At 38.9% G+C, this 18,318-nt stretch overlaps 1 protein-coding gene across 6 annotated transcripts in view; it reads right to left on the bottom strand.

The window, feature by feature from the left end:
- The window catches only part of mipol1 (mirror-image polydactyly 1), a 414,430-nt gene that overhangs the window by 185,022 nt on the left and 211,090 nt on the right, over nucleotides 1-18,318 (bottom strand). For all 6 annotated transcript variants that reach the window (XM_043697844.2, XM_087989940.1, XM_087989937.1 and 3 more), the window contains 2 exons: nucleotides 11,336-11,369; nucleotides 10,909-11,079 (listed from right to left, as the gene is read on the bottom strand). In XM_043697844.2, the coding sequence (XP_043553779.1) occupies nucleotides 10,909-11,079; nucleotides 11,336-11,369 (205 nt within the window). The remainder of the gene's footprint in view (nucleotides 1-10,908; nucleotides 11,080-11,335; nucleotides 11,370-18,318) is intronic.

The raw sequence follows: 18,318 nt of genomic DNA, 5'->3' as shown, positions 1-18,318 counted from the left end.
TGTACAATTAATCAAATTAAGATTTATCATCAGCGTGCAGAATATGACAGTAAAAACAGACCTGAAGTACGTTTTACATTTTTGAATGAATGACATGACTTTGTTTAGAAATGTAGATGACATGTTCTGATTTAGGCTTTAAATACAATTAAGTATTACACTCCTTTTTTTCACGGAAATAAAACAGATTTGACCAAAGCAAGTTGCTGCTGGAATTCACAAGACTGCTTAAAAAACACTAACAGCAAAGCAACATTTCTTTCACATATTGGGGGTGGGGGTGGGGGGGTGATTCTTGTTTGACAGACACAAACAGCCAGACTATTGAAAGCTCTGATCAATTATTTTCTCTGTTGATGTCACCAGAAAATAAAATTGGGAAGAATGTAATCTGGGCGGCTGTTTCATTATTGTGCTCTTTCATCACTTTTAAGATCAACAACAACTTGTACTTGCATGGTGGCTTTATCATAATGAAATATCCTCAGGCACTTTACAGGAGCATTATAATTGGGAATTTGACACCAAGCCATGTGAGGAGATATTACAGGAGATCACCAAAAGCTTGTTCAAAAAGGTACTTCTTAAGGAACTTCCTCAAGGAAGAAAGACTAGCTGAGGTTTTTAGGAAATGAATTCCAGAGTTCAGCTCCTAGGCAGCTTCGCACCTAGTATGACTGCCAATGATACAGCAGTTAAATCAGTGGTCTTTCAGAAGTCAAAATTAGGGGTGCACAAATATATCTGAGTGGCTGAAGGAACTTAGAGATAGAGATTGAGTGCATGGAGAAATTTCAAAATTCTTGAAATAGAAAGTTGATTAACTAATGTAGGTTAGCGGGAACAGGGGCAAATAGGAGACGAGAATTTGGTGTAAATTAGGTCACAGGCATCAGCTGTAATTTCAATGATCACAAATTCCAGAAGGAAGGTTTGGGAATTCAATCAGTGTTGGAATACACTATTTCATAAAAACAAATACACTGCTGAGGATTTCAGCAGCAGATGAACTAAAATAGGGATGAACTCAGGAAATGTTAGAGGTTGAAATAAGCAGTCTTAATGCCAATGACTGCCAATGATACAGCAGTTAAATCAGTGATTTGTGAGGCCTGGCCTCACAAATAATCCAAAGCTTATTGTGTCTGTTTTCATTTTAAATCTTACTCAGTCCAAAAGTCATCTTTAGGTCACAATTCCTAGTTCAGAGCTCAAATCAAAATTGATAAAAGAATAAAATAAAACAATGAAGCATCAGTGAGGGCTCTAACACCAATTTCAGATCAAATATGATACAGAGGCTGCAATAAATCTGACTCAGTCTCATACCATTATCATACCGCTATGAAGTCAACAGTTAGAAAACAGAGTATCTAGCAGACCCTATCACATTTCCGACGCCCCTCCCCCAAGTCCCTCCTCCCTATCTTTTATCTTAGCCTGCTGGACCAACTTTCCTCATTCCTGAAGAAGGGCTAATGCCCGAAACGTCGATTCTCCTGTTCCCTAGATGCTGCCTGACCTGCTGCGCTTTTCCAGCAACACATTTCCATCTCTGATCTCCAGCATCTGCAGACCTCACTTTCTCCTCTATCTAGCAGACCCAAAAGGCAGCGTTGAAAGGTCATTGACGGGCAATATCAATGCTCTTTATCTTTCTGTAGATGCTGCCAAAAACTGAATTTCACACCTCAGTTTTTATTTTAAAGAAAATTCATTTAGAATTAATTTATCTGCAAATACTTAAAAAAGGAGCCACTTTCCAGTATTTTGGAAGAGATAATGGCTTTTTCAAGTCAAATAATGTATGATGTAAACTGGTTTAAAGGCTGTATTGTAGAAATAAACAAAAAAAGAAATAAAAATTAATTTGCCAAATTTTAAAGACCTAAATTGACTGGGATTATACATAAGTTTGCAGACGACACCAAAATTGGAGGTGTAGTGGACAGCGAAGAAGGTTACCTCAGAGTACGACAGGCTCTTGATCAGATGGGCCAATGGGCTGAAGAGTGGAGTTGAATTTAGATAAATGTGAGGTGTTGCATTTTGGAAAGGCAAATCAGAGCGGGACTTATACACTTAATGGTAAGGTCCTGGGGAGTGTTGCTGAATAAAGAGACCTTGGAGTGCAGGTTCATAGTTCCTTGAAAGTAGAATCGCAGGTAGATAGAATAGTGAAGAAGGTGTTTGGTATGCTTTCCTTTATTGGTCAGAGCATTGAGTATAGGAGTTGAAAGGTCATGTTATAACATTGGTTAGGCCACTTTTGGAATATTGTGTGCAATTCTGGAGGATTTGAGCTATCAGGAGAGGTTGAATAGGCTGGGGCTGTTTTCCTTGGAGCATCAGAGGCTGAGGGGTGACCTTATAGAGGTTTATAAAATCATAAGGGGCATGGAGAGGGTAAATAGACAAATTTTCCCTGGGGTGGGGGAGTCCAGCACTAGAGGGCATAGGTTTAGGGTGAGAGGGGAAAGATTTAAAAGAGACCTAAGGGGCAACTTTTTCACACAGAGGGTGGTGTGTGTATGGAATGAGCTGCCAGAGGAAGTGGTGGAGGCAAGTACAATTACAACAATTTTAAAGGCATCGTGATGGGTTTATGAAGGGTTTAGAGGAATATGGGCCAAGTGCTGGCAAATAGGACTAGATTAGGTTAGGATATCTGGTCGGCATGGACGAGTTGGACTGAAGGGTCTGTTTCTGTGCTGTATGTCTCTATGACTACAAAACAAATTGTTTTATGAGCACTCAAGAGTTCAAACAGAAAGGCTGGAGCAACTTTAAGGAATTCAGGAGGAAGTTAACACTTACACATGCAATGATACCTTAGAAACATCGACTTTCAGTAGTTAAAAAGGAATAATTTGTATAGTATTAAGTTTTAGCTTTGTACATGAAAAGGAGGAAATGCAAATTAGAGAGAAGACTTACTGAAAAATAGAGGAAGAGAAAATCAATACTGAATGGCTTGAACATTGAAGGAAGTTATTGGAAATGAAGAAGCTGGTATGGACATGAGATATGGAGAAGCTTATGAACTAAAAACCTGTCTTGTACAAAGAATAGATGATGAAGATGATGACATGAAAATATGATAACTATATGTCAAGCAACATTTTAAATGTTAAAACTGGTGAAATTTATGTTTAGTTTAATTCAGAACCATAGCCTAGTTATTGATACATTTCAGCTGACATTAATTAAAATATCTTGCAATTATTGTATAGATTTTTTTCTTCAGTTTCAGTGATAAAAATAGATAAATGCTTCAAAATTTACTTTGAAATGCTTTACTCTGCTTTTTAAATTACTTATATACACTTGAATAGAGAACCTATAATATTTTGTACAATTACTCCTCTGATCAATTCCAAATTACATAAATGTCAACAAAAAGGTGAAATTCTACAGTCTGTTCATAGCAGAAGTCCCAAAGCACAAGATGCCTACTTTATTTGCATTTTAATCCAACGAATGCTTTGACCAGATGCCAACTTCTCTTTACAATCCCCAGCATTTAGCTGTTGAAGGGTTTTAGATTTTCGTATTCTGTGAAATTACCTTAACTGTGTCCTTTAACACATCTTGTCACATTAATTAAGGGAGGAAAAGAAATCGATAATGCAGCATTGACTAGCATGTATTTCTTTTTAACATATTAGGTAAGTACATGATTCAACCAAGAAACATAACTGCACATAAAACATGAAATGTGCCCTCCATTGAAGTAAAAGAAAATTCTGAGAACGTACTCACTTCATTTTGAAATATGAGAATGTTATGTTCACCCTCTCTGTATTTTCCAAGTTCAGAAATAAATGTTTGCAAATGTGTCAACCTTAAATCATGTAAGCCACAACAAACAGTCTCCTGCCAAGAGACCAGATAGATGATCCATACCTATTTTGCTTTCTTAATTTTCCTCCTGAGCTGATCTTTGGTGAAGTAATGCACATGCTAATATTTCATCTTCATATTTATGAATTAAAGCATTTAACCTTAAAATGAAGCATCATGTTGAGTCAGGTGGGTTTAGCTTGATTCAATGTGTGTTCCATAGCCATCTTCATCGTATCTCTTTTTTTAACATTCAGCCAATTAACACAATATGGAACAACTCACACTCCAAGTTCTCTACATTGTCATTGTGAGTGCATCATTATTAGAAATAGCACTAATTTCAAATGAAAAGCATAATTGTCATACAGAACTAGTTCATCAGATCAAGACATTAAATGCAAGAACATAATTGTGGAGCAACAAAATGCCACATGGTCCACTGGGCACAATGCTTCCAACAGATGATGTACAATTTTCATTGTCATGAACATTTTTCTCATCTACGTATCTCCTGGGGAGGTATAAAAGATCAAGATAAATTTCCACGAAGAGAACTCTTAATATTTTTCAGACTCCCAGAAGTAATCAAGCAAACTCCAGTGAATTGATCAGAACAGGATTATAACTCAGCCAATGAACCAGTAATCAAATGTCAGCACATGTTCACTTTACGATGCTTCCAGAAACTGCAGGTTCCCGCACTACCACTTTACAAATTGCCTCCAACAGCAGCTTTATTTGTACAAGGTACAGTAAGTACATTTTTAGCTAATTATTTTGGCAAACAAGTGAGCCAGTGATATTTATTAGGTACTGGTGCTGTTGCTTGGTGGTTCTGCATATTTAGTTTTTATCCCTGCTGTATTAACAGCTCATTATATGGCAAACAAAATAAATAAGCTAGTTGCTGTACCCAAGAATTCCAATACTTTCCTGAGCAATATTTCCCCTCGTATATCTCATGCTCAGCAATTCTATAGCTATCAGAGACAGTTGTTTTGAGCAAATTATGGAAAACTTTGTGGTATGGATAGAAAAGTAGTACAGTTGGATTTGAACTGCCAAATTAATATCAATTAAAATGCTCACAGTCATCAGAAGGAATCTTCTTCTGTTTAGGATGTCAAGTATTTCTGAACCTCAATTAAAGAGTAATAAGACCACATTACCTCAATGCACCACAGCACTTAAAATAAAATATAGATCAGAATTGAATGGGCAAATGCTGTACTCCTAGTCCTATTTTCTGGGTAAAAAATTAAATTATTTTGTTGCATTTGAGGGAACAGGAGATGTGAACTGGCAAGTTATCAGTCCTTCAGCTACTTGGAACTCAATTTATTGGAGCTGACAGTATATTCTCAGCCAATTCTTGAAGATTCTTTTGTTGAGCTGTGTGTAGTGATTTCTACATGCTTATTCTTAGCAGTAATGGCATCAATCTGAGTCATCTCACTTGCATGTATCATAGCCTTCATGGAATATAGCCACCAGCTCAATGCATCAACCTCACAGGAATCAAATATTAAAGGTGACCTTGAATATTTTTAGTGAAGAAAGAAGGAAATGAATTTTGCTGTAGAAGGTCAGAAACAATAGATGAGGTCAGATGCTGAAGAGTTTGTGGATTATTCATTTATGGTAAGGAGCTTGTTAATGAGGAGTGATTCATGCAATGCTTTTACAATGTACACAGGTATCCAGTGAGGAGTACCTCATCCTAGAAAACATTGAGGCTTTTCCAAGGATACAGATCAAGTTTAACTCAAAAGCTATGTCATTCCAATTCAGATCTGGGCTTCAACTTCCAAAAGGCTTTCACTTCTGGCTTGGAGGCTACATTACTAGAATGGGAGAGCATTAATGACAGGCAGCATACTCTTAAATGGTGTCTGAGTATCATCTCAGAACATTATTGAAGTGACCTGTCATTCAACCATCTCTAACTTGACCAATGACCCCATCACCTCCAGCAGGTCATACAGCCCCTTCAACAGCATGGCCATCAAGCTACAGAGGAGAAAGTGAGATCTGCAGATGCTGGAGATCAGAGCTGAAAATGTGTTGCTGGAAAAGCGCAGCAGGTCAGGCAGCATCCAGGGAACAGGAGAATTGACGTTTCGGGCATAAGCCCTTCTTCAGGAAGAGTCAAAGGGGGGGCGGGGGTGTGTGTGGCTGTAGTCAGCAGGCTGTCTGCATATCAGTTGTAGATGGTGTGCCCTTTTGGTTGGAGTCTCCTGTTCTGGTTTCTCCTTAGTTAGTCCATGGCCCGCACAAGGGCAGGGTTGTTTGAGCAAGTGTTGCACAGGCCTGAGATATTATTATTCCTATTTCTTATACTCTTAGGATATATCAACAAATTGCATTCATTTATCTAGTGAGCATATTCTTTCAGACTTCTTCTCCATCCTTGACACTTTAATCCAATGCTAAGCCCTGGATCCACCCTCAGTATTCCCTTGGCCTCATTTCACCTTATCTTATCCACCATGGTGAAGACCACCTTAAACGTGACAGTTGACTGGTCATCTTATTCATAAATCCATGTGTATTCAGAAATTGTGCATTGACTGAGGTAATTAAAAACCATGACAGCACACCAGAAAACTGGAGATTCCAGACTGGAGTATATTGCCTTTCCACACACAGGCCTTTGTAGTCACCACTATCGTCAAACATTCACCCTGCCTTTGCTTGGGACAACAGGAGATGTCAATCAATGCTCGCTTTACTGGAGCTCCTGCCCAAGATGGCATCTCACTAAAATGTAAATACATGTTATGGAACAATGCTAGTTTCTGGGGTGCTTGGTCAAAGAGGGGGGAGCTCAGCTGAGCATAGCTCTCCATTCACTTGACTCTTAATTAAGAGAATTTTTTCAAACCAAATGTTCCAACATTAAATCCTCCCACCAAAACACAGTCCTCAAACTCTGGTTGTTTCCTATTCATGTGTTCTGTGTTTCAAGATACCTCCAGTGTGCTAGCACAGCCTTCAGTGCCTGAGGTAAAGAGTGTACGAGGACAACATCGTTAGATCTTACATCAAGCTCATGGTTTACATAGCTCTGGTAATTCTTGCCCTCATTTATGGCTCTGAGATATGGACTGTCAACAGCAGAAACCTCAAGGTGCTGGAGCAGTACCACAAACACAGTCATGTGTGAGAACCTGTGAATCTGTTGGGAAGAAAGAGGCACCAGCGTCAGTGAGCTTGATCAGGCCAACATCTCCAGTATTGAGGCACTGACCACCTTTGATCGGCTGCGATGGACTGGGCATGTCATCCGCATGACCAACACAAGACTCCCCAAGCAGGTGTTCTATACCCAGGTCCAAATAACAAGTGGACAGAGGAAGGACTTCAGTGATCCCCTCAAGGTTTCACTGGTGAAGTGCGGCATTCCCAAAGACACCTGGGAATCACTGGCGCAAGAGCAACCAAAGTGGAGGAGAAGCATCTGAGAAGGCATCAAACACCTCGAGACTTGTCATCAGGAAAAAAACGGAAGCCAAGCAAATATAAAGTAAGGAGCACGCTGACATACCAATGCCCCATACATCCCATTCCACAACTACTTTCTGTCGCAAGTTTAACAGAACCTATGGAAGCCACATCAGTCTGTATAGCCACCTACAGACTCACTCTAAGAGCCATTCTCATCTGTGAGGGACCACCAATGATGATGATGGTTTAATGGTGTGATTAACTTATCCAAGGTGCTTCAGCTTCCCTTTTCCACAAAGATACCCATCCTACTCCATAAATTGTTGTTATTTCTTTCCCATGTTACCCTAAAACCTCTTCATCTCATAATGATTCTCTGTGTTGTAATCTATATAGAGATTATTGCTTTCGCACAAGCTTCTGTCAACTTAGCCATGCCTCTTCTGGTCTTAATCTTCCCATTCCTGAGGCCTCCTGTACCGTGACATACCACAACACTATCCAGTATCCACTCATGACCAGATTAGATTACATTACATTACATTACAGTGTGGAAACAGGCCCTTCGGCCCAACAAGTCCACACCGCCCCGCCGAAGCGCAACCCACCCATACCCCTACATTTACCCCTTACCTAACACTACGGGCAATTTAGCATGGCCAATTCACCTGACCTGCACATCTTTGGACTGTGGGAGGAAACCGGAGCACCCGGAGGAAACCCACGCAGACACGGGGAGAATGTGCAAACTCCACACAGTCAGTCGCCTAAGGCGGGAATTGAACCCGGGTCTCTGGCGCTGTGAGGCAACAGTGCTAACCACTGTGCCACCGTGCCGCCCTGATAACGACCATGTTATCATATTCAACTCATTCTTCTCACTGTGACTATATCCTCTGCCTCCCACTCCCTTTGGGAAGCTTGGAAATGAGACTGCACTATAGAGGAAGGATCAGTGAGAAAGCTAGGAGGGTGGCCGGGGAAAGGGGCCAGACTGTCCTCACAGGCAATCAGACATGCATAATATAACTAGAGACCTTGCCTTAGAGTTGTTTAAATTCCCATGGTATCCTCCACAAAAAATAATAATTTTGATATTTATATCTTAACAATGGGTACGTATTACAGAGGCAAGCATACATCTGTCCTATTGTGGGCTGGTGGCAAGTATGGTTGGGCAGTGTGCATTATAAACAGTTAGGTCCAAAGGGTGGAGTCTATTATATTGAGGGTTGAAATCTGAAGATCTCCTGAAGATCTGGTAAAGAACCCATTTTCTTTCCATAGCATACATGATGAGAAATCTCTCTTGCTCTTAATACCTGTTTTTGAAGCATGTTGGAACGATTCACAAATTTGTATTCAATCAGGTAACATTATGACCACACCTTCCTTAGGGAAGCAGATTAGGAAGCACTGGAGGTAGTTACAAATCAATCATAAGCAATCTATCTCTCACTATAAATACTGACTAGGATATAACTTCCTAAATCTGTATCAAAAATTATATCTTCAGAGGCAGCACTTAATTACAGAAACCTTTTTAAGTTATTTGACAATTTGAAACCTGATTAAAAGATCACTTCTGCCAAAGGCATTTCACCTCCAAGTGTCTGTGGAAATCATAACAGTTTTCAACCTTTTTGACTCAAGGGTACATCAGAATGCTTCTGATGAAAGCAATATCATAAACTAATCAGTTGTGCATAAATGCAGGAAACAAGCAACGAATGCATTGCTTGCCAGAAGTAGTCCCTGCGTGAATTTCTCTCAAGATTCTCAGCATCCATATTACAGAATGATAAAATTTCCAAAAACTTACAGTTTAAACACAAACAAGTTTTACATAGATTGCACATAGATGAAAACATGTACTATCACAGATATTCTTATTACTTCCACGAAAAGAAAAGGTCTTGTTGTTTCATTCTTTAAATTGTATTGGATCAGGAGCATCTCAATCATTTTTAGGTCTATATAATTTTCTAAGAGTTAATACATTTTTATTTCGGCATTTAGACAAATATAGGGAGATAGAAGCCAAAACAAATCTACAATGAAGTATGGAGGAGCACAGATCACAGCTGACCTTTACTGGAAGGAGATACTTGAATATTTGGATGTGTAATTGCTTTGTGCATGAGCCACTTACATTAAAGGAGAAGCAGATTGTTAAAATGAACACAAAGTTTGACCTCTGTCGTCAAACCCACATCCTCTATTGCAGTGCTTCCTAAGTCTTTTCCCTCTGTGATCCTATTTTGAAGCTTGAAAATTGGCACAAACCCTCAGTCAAAACTGAACGAGCAGGAGGACAGTGCTTATAACTTGGTCAGAACTCCAAGACAATCACTACTGTCTCAAACCTCACAACAGCAAAATTTCAACTTGTGATCCCACTTGAAAAGGAAATATTAGTCATATTAATATTTTGACAAATCTAATAAAAAACTAAATGATCACTTACTGCATCAGTAATTAAAATACAAATGCTAATAGACTGAGTCTTGCTCTTTCCTGTTGTTGGGTATGACACCTAACAACTGAAAACAAGAGAAGCGTTTTGGGAGGATACATTTGTTAACTGTTGTAAATAGATACAGTTCAAGATATAGCTGTATAAAATTCAAGCTGCAAGGTGTCAATATTTCACCTGTATTTTGATAGCAAGAAATATGAATGCTTTTTGAAATTTCAAATATTTAAGGTTAGATTAAAATATTTGATTTCACACAGATTCCAACTATTTTGCTTGTTTATTCAGCAATCTAATAAATTACTTCAGAATTTACAAAGGCAAATTCACAGTCGAATAGGTAAAACAAAAATGACCTGAATATCTATATATTATGGTCCTAAAAATCCTGGGAATACAATCCTTGCAGCTACATTAAGATAACATCTATTTGCGTCCCTAGGTCTAACTGTGTTAGGAGGGCACAAAATCTACATGGAGTGACCAATGCATGTTTGTGGACACACCTCTCGTGCCTACCTGGACTGGAATGTTCAACTCCTGATCAACACGGAGTAGTAATTCCCAGAGCCCCTTGATCCTTTATATGATTTGGCAAAGATTTTTAATCAAAGATTTTTTTCCCTGGGGTCTAGGCTGAACTTCAATTAAAGGCTAGTCCACCTCATCTCTTTTTATTGAACTGTGCTACAGCATTTCACCATGTCCTATGTGATTTGGGAAGTGTGGCATCGCAGCATAATGTCCAGCCCTGAAAATATTTGACTAGAATAGGGTGGCTACTGGATCTATGGTTCATTTGGCATGCTTGAAAATCCTAAGAATGGTGGACACCCAGTACAACCAAGTTTATAAACACAGCACAAAGTTTCATAGCAATATTAAAAGATGTGCTGTTCAACTAAAACACCTTCCATTATTGTTTTGAAGCCGCTGAAATTATGAACAGAAGATAATTGACACAGTATTCTGAAAATTAATTTTAAATTTTAGATTAGAATTTAAACTATTCATATGTTGATATTGGTCATTGAAATGTACATATTGCTTGTAACATTAATGTTTGTTACATGACAAAATTGTTAGGGAGAAGGTAGTTGGTTGAAAGTATAAACCTTTCGTGGTCTAAATATACTTACTCTTTCTAAAGCACAATCTCTCTCCTCAATAACTGCATTAATTTCTTCAGCAGTTATTTTCTTCTTCCGCTCTCTGGCTTTGCGTATTCGATCCACAATTAAGTCTTCATTCTGGTCGATAGATCTCCTTGTATTTGCATTGTTGATTCGGTTCAGTAATTCCTGTAATGTCTATCAATAATATTTCTGGCAGTTATTCATGAATTTGGAAATAGGTTTTATTTGGCTCTTTTTGTGCAATTGGTTGTTGCACATAAATAGCACACTGAACAGAATTAGTCCATTATTCTGGAACATCTGAGACATACATTATTAGTGTGTCAAATTCATCTTTTCCCACTTCTTAGCTCTGGAAACCTACTCAATTGTGCTTAAGCCTTGAAGATATAAGACTGACATTAAAAAATCTCCTTAGAGAATGGCTTACCATGTCATTTTCTTCAGGGTTAATATTTTCCAACCTAGAAAAGGGACACAGAGAGCCTGATCAGTAGCATTTCCTTAGCACAGCAAAATGAGTTCACTTTCTAAATCTTTCCAACCTCAAGTAATTTCATTCTACTAGTCTTCAGAGTCAACCACGACACTAAACATATTAAAGTGCCACCTGCTCTATTCCATCCTTCAATAATGCTCCATATCTTCAGCGCTGTCTACAGACTGTTAAGTTATTAATGTTTACTGCTATATATGACTACAGGGATCAACTGTTCATATGTGCAGAGATGAAGTCAGAGCTGCTATGGCGGCAATGCTAGCACTCTCACGGCATTAACACTTCTGCCCTTAGACTTCATAAATCTATTTCAATGTCTCACTTCACATTTCTAAAAACAGTCTGTTATTTACAAAAAAAAAGACTCTGCGCCAGTGTTTCTGTGGTGGATTCTCAAAATGTACTTGAAACTTTCCAACATCGACAAAGTGTATCTGACTTGTAGCATTACAGGATTGCATTACAAAATAAATCAAGAGCAATCTGTTTCATGAATGTATGTGGCTGCCTACTTAAATAGTACACAATAAACACAATAATTTTTGTTCATTTCTTATTCCTTATAATATTGGTTTAATAAATCCAACATATCATTTTCATACAATATAAGAAGTCACATGTTGAATAAATACATTTGGAACTGTACCAGTCCTGCAAGTATTTAGTATCGAACCCCACTCTGTGGTCCTTTCCTAATAAATCAGGTTTAGAAATTCAAATACATGAAAAAATATTACTCAGTAAACCATAAGATGAAAATGACTAGTACTTCTTAAAATAGTATATTTTCATAAATCAAACAGCAAGTATAATGTTGGGTAGTCACAGATCAGTATGAAAAAAATCTGAAAGCTTTCGGAGCTCAAAGGAAGGTACAGAGTGAGTTGCTTGCTAAAATGAATACAAGCAAAATACAATAGCATTTTAGCAGATATCTGCAAGTGAAAGCACATTCATGTGAGTCATAAACGAATTAATGCTTACCCATTGTTAAGATATAAATATAGAAATTCATATTTTTGTGCAGGACACCATGGAGTTTAAACAACTCTAAGGCAAGTTTTCACATGTGAAGGGAATACCAAAATGTTTTAATATCTCTGTTACGACCTATGTGACAGTCGAAAAGAATGTACATAACCTGTCCTTTCACTTAGACTACACTCCCTGCTTGTTGGTTTCATAGGTATTTGTGGATTTCTTTCAAAACTAATTACATATATTATCCATTTTAAATGCTTGTGAAATGTCTGCATACCACTAATCTCCAATGTGATGCCCTAATTAGTTGTGTTAAAATTCAAGACCTTTCCCACATATTTTTAGAGGAGGTGAGTATTCTGAAGAGGTGTCATCAGAATCGAATCATTAACTCCATTTCTCTTTCTAGAGATTCTGCCAGACCACCAGAGTTTCTCCAGCATTTTTTGTATCTTTTAGAAGATCTGGACAAAGTGGAAACAAAATCCTCACTCCCATCTTTTGTGCATCTCCTCTCATTTCATCCTGATAGGATCCAACAGCACAATATGTACTGAATATTAAATTAGTAAGTATACGTTAAATAAATTTAAGTAAGGAAAATCCATTCCGCTACATATTCCAGCATTTGAATTTGGGACATGAAGGTAATGCACTCGCTCTGGATATCCAATGGTCTCATGGCTGACAGAACTGAGAAAACACTTTGGGAGTCAGAGAATATGGATGCATTCATGATGCCCTGTCTTATGCAGGCACAGGGGGCACCATTGACGAGAAGGCAAGATTCCCCTTTCCAGAGATATACCATAATTGAAGGAAAGAAAAGAGCCATCCTATAAATATTCAAATTGAAATTGTAATGAGCAATGACATAGAAGATAGATTAAGTGTTTAATTCACTCAATGATTGGGTTGATTTTCAACTTAATGTGATTTGCAGTCAATAAACTTATAAAATGAACAAACCATAATATGAAATTCAGTTTGTAAACATATGAATTAGGAGTAAACGTAAGTCATTTGGCCCTTGAAACCTGCTGTATTATCGATAATATCATGGCTGATCTGATTGAGGCTTCAACTCAACTGCCCTGCTTATCCACTATAGCTTTTCACCATGCAATCAAGAATCTATCTGACTCAACTTAAAAATTCAATCTCTCTGCTTCCATTGCTTTCTGGACACAGAACTTCGCACAGTAAGAATACTGCATTCAAAAGTAAATTCTCCTCACCTCAGTCTTATGTGGGAGACTCCTCAGGATCTTTTGTCTTTTACCTTTCATTCTTTTAATCTTTGTCAGATACAGATCAAAACTAACCAACCTTGCCTCATACAAAAACCCCATCATCCCAGGAACTGGTCAAGTGAACTTTCTCTGAACTCTTCTGATGGCAGTTGTCATTTTTTAAGTAAGGAAATCAAAACTGCACACAGTACTCCACATGTGGCCCCACTGATGCCCTGTACAATGACAGCAAACCTTCCTTCTTTTCACATTTGAATACTCTTGCAATAAACAATATCATTCCATTTTGCCTTCCTAATCATTTGCTAAATATACATTGTTTTTTGCGACTTATGTACCAAGACATCTCTTTACCTTTGTAAGGCAGAGCTCTGCAACTTCTCTTCATTTCAATAATGTACTGCTTTTCTATTTTTCTACAAAAGTGGACAACTTTACATTTCCCAAGTCATACTCCACCTATCTAAGTTTTGCCCGTTAACCAATCTACACCCTTTTGCTGACTTATGACCACTTCACAGCTTACTCTCCTACTTATCTGTAACAATACTATGGCTTTAAGAGGTGTATTTTGTTCTGGTTTTTACTGAAGCAAAGTTGAGACAGAGGTGATGATCAGTCTGCTCAAAGCCATTAAAGTAGATGGCTTGTGAGGCCTTGGGAATTTCTTTTTTAAATTGGAACACTAGAAGCAGCCTGAATGGGTGGGCTCAAGCTCCCACAGAATCAGGGCTTTTAGTTTTAGCTTTATACAGTTGCTGGAGTCTTGAAGCTGGATGTGGAAGCTCTTATTCCTCTCTCTATTAAGCTAAAAGCTGGGGTTCTCTTCCTGCTGCTAGATTTGCCTGGAAGACAATCTCTTTTACTGAATTTGCCTTTGACAAGGGTGTGTTTGTGGGATGGTACTGTATAGGATCAGTTAATTAGAAGTAATTAATATATCTATGATTTTGTTCAGCATTTCAGTATAGTTACAGTTAAGCTAATCTTTTATTTGGTTTTTATTTTGCCTGTATTTTAACTGTAGCATAAAAAAAACTGTATTTTGCTTAACGTTGGGTAGGTTGACCGATCAAATTGCATCTGGAATGCAAGACCTTACACTTACCTTTAAAATAAGAAAAAGTTAGGGTCTGGGTTATATTCTTAATATAATTTGACGGGGTTTGGTCTGGTCCATAAGATATCCAAGTGTCATTAGCAGGCGTACATTCAGTCCTTTTATTCAAATCACTGGTATAGATCGCAAATAGTTGAAGTCCTAGCACTAGTATTGGATTTTCTTCTTTTCTTTTTTATTTTCCATAGTCCAGCAGTCAAAAAACATAATGAGGCAGAATAATCCATCCATAAAAGTCCTCAGATCACCCAGAAAAGCCATCTCTAGAGTCAATCAATCAGAAAAAAAGTCTTTTCATAATAAAATTCAAAGAAATTTGTGTGCAGCACAGAGACTCAGTGGTTAGCACTGCTGCCTCGCAGCACCAGAAGCCGAAATACCATTCTACCCTTCAGCAACTGTCTGTGTGGAGTTTATGCATTCTCCCCATGTCTGTGTGGGTTCCTCTGGGTGCTCCGGTTTCCTCTCAGTCCAAAGATGTACAGGTAATATAGTCTGGCCATTCTCAACTGCTGATAGTATCCAAGTGTGTGCTGGCTAGGTGAATTAGCCATGGGAAATGCAGGGTTACAGGGATAGGGGAGTGAGTCTGGGTGTGACGCTCTTCGAAGAGTAGGTGGTGGACTCGATGGACCAAATGACCTGCTTCTACACTGTAGGAATTCTATAATTCTATGAAATAGTGAGGAGGCTTTCCTCTCTTCACAGGGCAGTTTTCTCTTGTGCTTGCTGTAAATAGATTCACAGCAACAAACACAGGACAGAAGCAATCTGTGTATAGTGGGGTATTGGAATGCTAAGTGAGTGATTCATTGGGGTCACCTTTGGCTAAGGCTGGAAATGGGAGCCACCTTTAGCCTAGGTTGGGATTGGTGGCCATCTTTTGCTGAGGACAGGATTTTGAGTCTTCTATTTGAGTTATGAGTTCTGCCTGCCAGGTCCAGAGTGAGGGGGATCTGCTGGGGTTAAAAAAGGGGATAACAGAAATGCAGGCTGCAAAAGATTATTGGAGTATGGTGGAAAGAAATGAGGTGAAGGTGGTTGCAAGGTGGACAGAGCAGAGAAGGAGGCTGCAGGATTATTGTGGGGGTAGAGGTGGCAAGAAAAGTGTTTGGGGGGGGCAAAGGAGGCTGCGAGATGGAGTGATGGGAGAAGGAGGCTGCAAGATGGGAGTGATGGGAGAAGGAAACTGCAAGATGGGTGTGATGGTAAGAAGAGAATGAAGGTAAGAAGAATCTCCGAGATATGTGTGACAGGAAGGAGATTACAAGAGGGAGGGTTGTCCAGATAGGTGTGGGGGAAAGAAGGCCTCAAGATGAAGGTTTGTGAAGAGAGGCTGACGAGAATTGAAAAGATGAATATGTCACTCAAAGACTGCTGTGGAGAAACTGGTTTTAGTTTGTGGGGCATTGGCACTAGCACTGTGGGAAGTGGGATCTGTACCATTGGAACTGTTTCTATCTGAAGCATGGTGCTATCGTGAGCTAAATAATGAGAGACGAAGACAGGATTTTAAACTGAACAGTGGAGGCAAGGGATCAAATTTAGGAAGATGTAGTAAATCAAAGATCAGAGAAGCAAGAAAGAAAAAGGTATTGATACAGAAAATGAAAAGAACACTCTGACAGGAAAAGACAGAGTATAAGCCTTAAGAGTAAGTTAACATGTAAGGCTAAAGGTTACAAGAAGGCTAAAAGGTTAAAACCAAAATCTAAATGCAGGTAGCATGTGAAACAAAAAAGATGGACTGAGAACACAACAGACATAAGTAATTACAATCTTGCAGCCATTATAGAGGCATGGCTGCAGGATAACATGGATTGGGACCTGAATATTGAAGGGTACAAGGCATCTAGGAAGGACAAGAAATTAGGAAACATTGAAGGAGTGGGATAATTTCTGGAATAATTTCAAGATTCTTTTTGGGATATATCCTTAGAATGGTATGTTTTGGATTCAAACAGAGAGCAGACTATACTAGATTTGTTATGTAACGTCAGGTTAAATCAATGATCTCAATGAAGAGGTTCTGAGGTAGCAGATTGAATTTTACATTCAGTTTCAGGGAGGGAGGAATGGACTCAAAACTATGTTATTAAACCTAAATAAGGGGAATTATGAGGGCATAAAAACAAAGTTAGCTAAAATTAATTAGCAAAGTAGGTTAAAGGATAGGTCAATAGACATGCAGTGGAAGACATTTAAGGGGATTTTCAGAATATAAAGAATAAATAGATTTTAACAACTAAGAAAAATTACAAAAGATAGACCTACCATTGTGCTTACTAAGGAGGGAAAATTCGAATATGAGGCAAAGTAAACCATAAGTAACAACACAGATGGTATATATACACCATAACTCATATAAATATTACAAATATTTAAAGAAGTTCGTACAATGAGCATTGATCCCTGAGAAAGTTAAACTGCAATATGGGTGAGCAGAGGAAGAGAAGGGAAGAGAAGGGACAAGATGGCTGTGGGGATAAGTAGAGCCTTGCAAGAGTGTTTTGTGAAAAGACAAAGGCTGCAAAATAGTTGTGCTTGGCAAAAGAGTGGGGGAAAAAGGAGGCTGCAAGAAGGTTGTGCACAGAAAACGGGGTGGCAAGAGCTCTGGGGGAGAAGTAGGCTGTGAAGGCATAAGGGAAAGGTAGAGAGGTTGCAATGAAGACCGAATAGCTTTAAACCTGTCAATAAAGCAATGCTCAACTAACTGAGAAACCAGAAAGCTTCAAATCGCACAGGTAAATAAATTCATTGCAAATCAATGTGGAATCTCTTGTCTAAGGTGTGTAACATCATGAACTACTCTACTTGGGGAACTAAAATTGAGTGGATTCTGCGACAATGAACACTATATTAATTATTAAATTGAAATCTGAGATTGAGATGCAGTAAAAAGATTTGGCAACTGCTTGGTTATAAAGTCCCAATTTTGGTTTGTGTGGTGGAAACTCGAACAAGCTGTGTTCACACTAGTCCGTGGAATGTGCATTTCAGGTGATGGCTTTCTGCATGCTCCTTCTCTAGAGACACCCGGGCTCTAACGTAACCGCGGAAGAGGGGCAGGCAGTCGGCCCTAAAGATCCCCTCCACGGCCTGCTGCCTGGACCTGTTTATGGCCAGTTTGGCCAGGCCCAGGAGCAGACCCACGAGGAGGTCTTCAGACCTGCCCTCCTTCCTCCGTACCAGGTGCCCAAAGATCAGGAGTGTGGGACTGAAGTGCAACCAAAAACAGAGAAGGAGGTTTCTTAGGAAATCAAAAAGGGAGTGCAAACGCCCACACCCAATATATATATATGGTCCACGGACTCCACAGCACCACAGAACAAGCAGTTGGGCTGGGAGTCCGTGAACCACTGCAATCTGTGATTGCAGGGGATTGCTGCGTGCAGCACCCTCTACTCCAGATCCCCGAGAGAAAGGGGGAGGACTCCCACGTAGAGATCTCTCCACTGGGGATGCAACTGTTTATTTGTTTTTCTTTTTTTTTCTTTAGAGTGGCCAGTGACAAGCTGTGCCCTTAACATTGCTGTTTTTTTCTTTTCTTTTGTTTTGTT

This window comes from Chiloscyllium plagiosum, unplaced genomic scaffold, assembly GCF_037043375.1.
Source record: "Chiloscyllium plagiosum isolate Xiang-an unplaced genomic scaffold, Cpla_swu_hap1 HiC_scaffold_8, whole genome shotgun sequence".
NCBI lineage: Eukaryota > Metazoa > Chordata > Chondrichthyes > Orectolobiformes > Hemiscylliidae > Chiloscyllium > Chiloscyllium plagiosum.
This window is presented reverse-complemented; position numbering and strand designations above follow the sequence as displayed.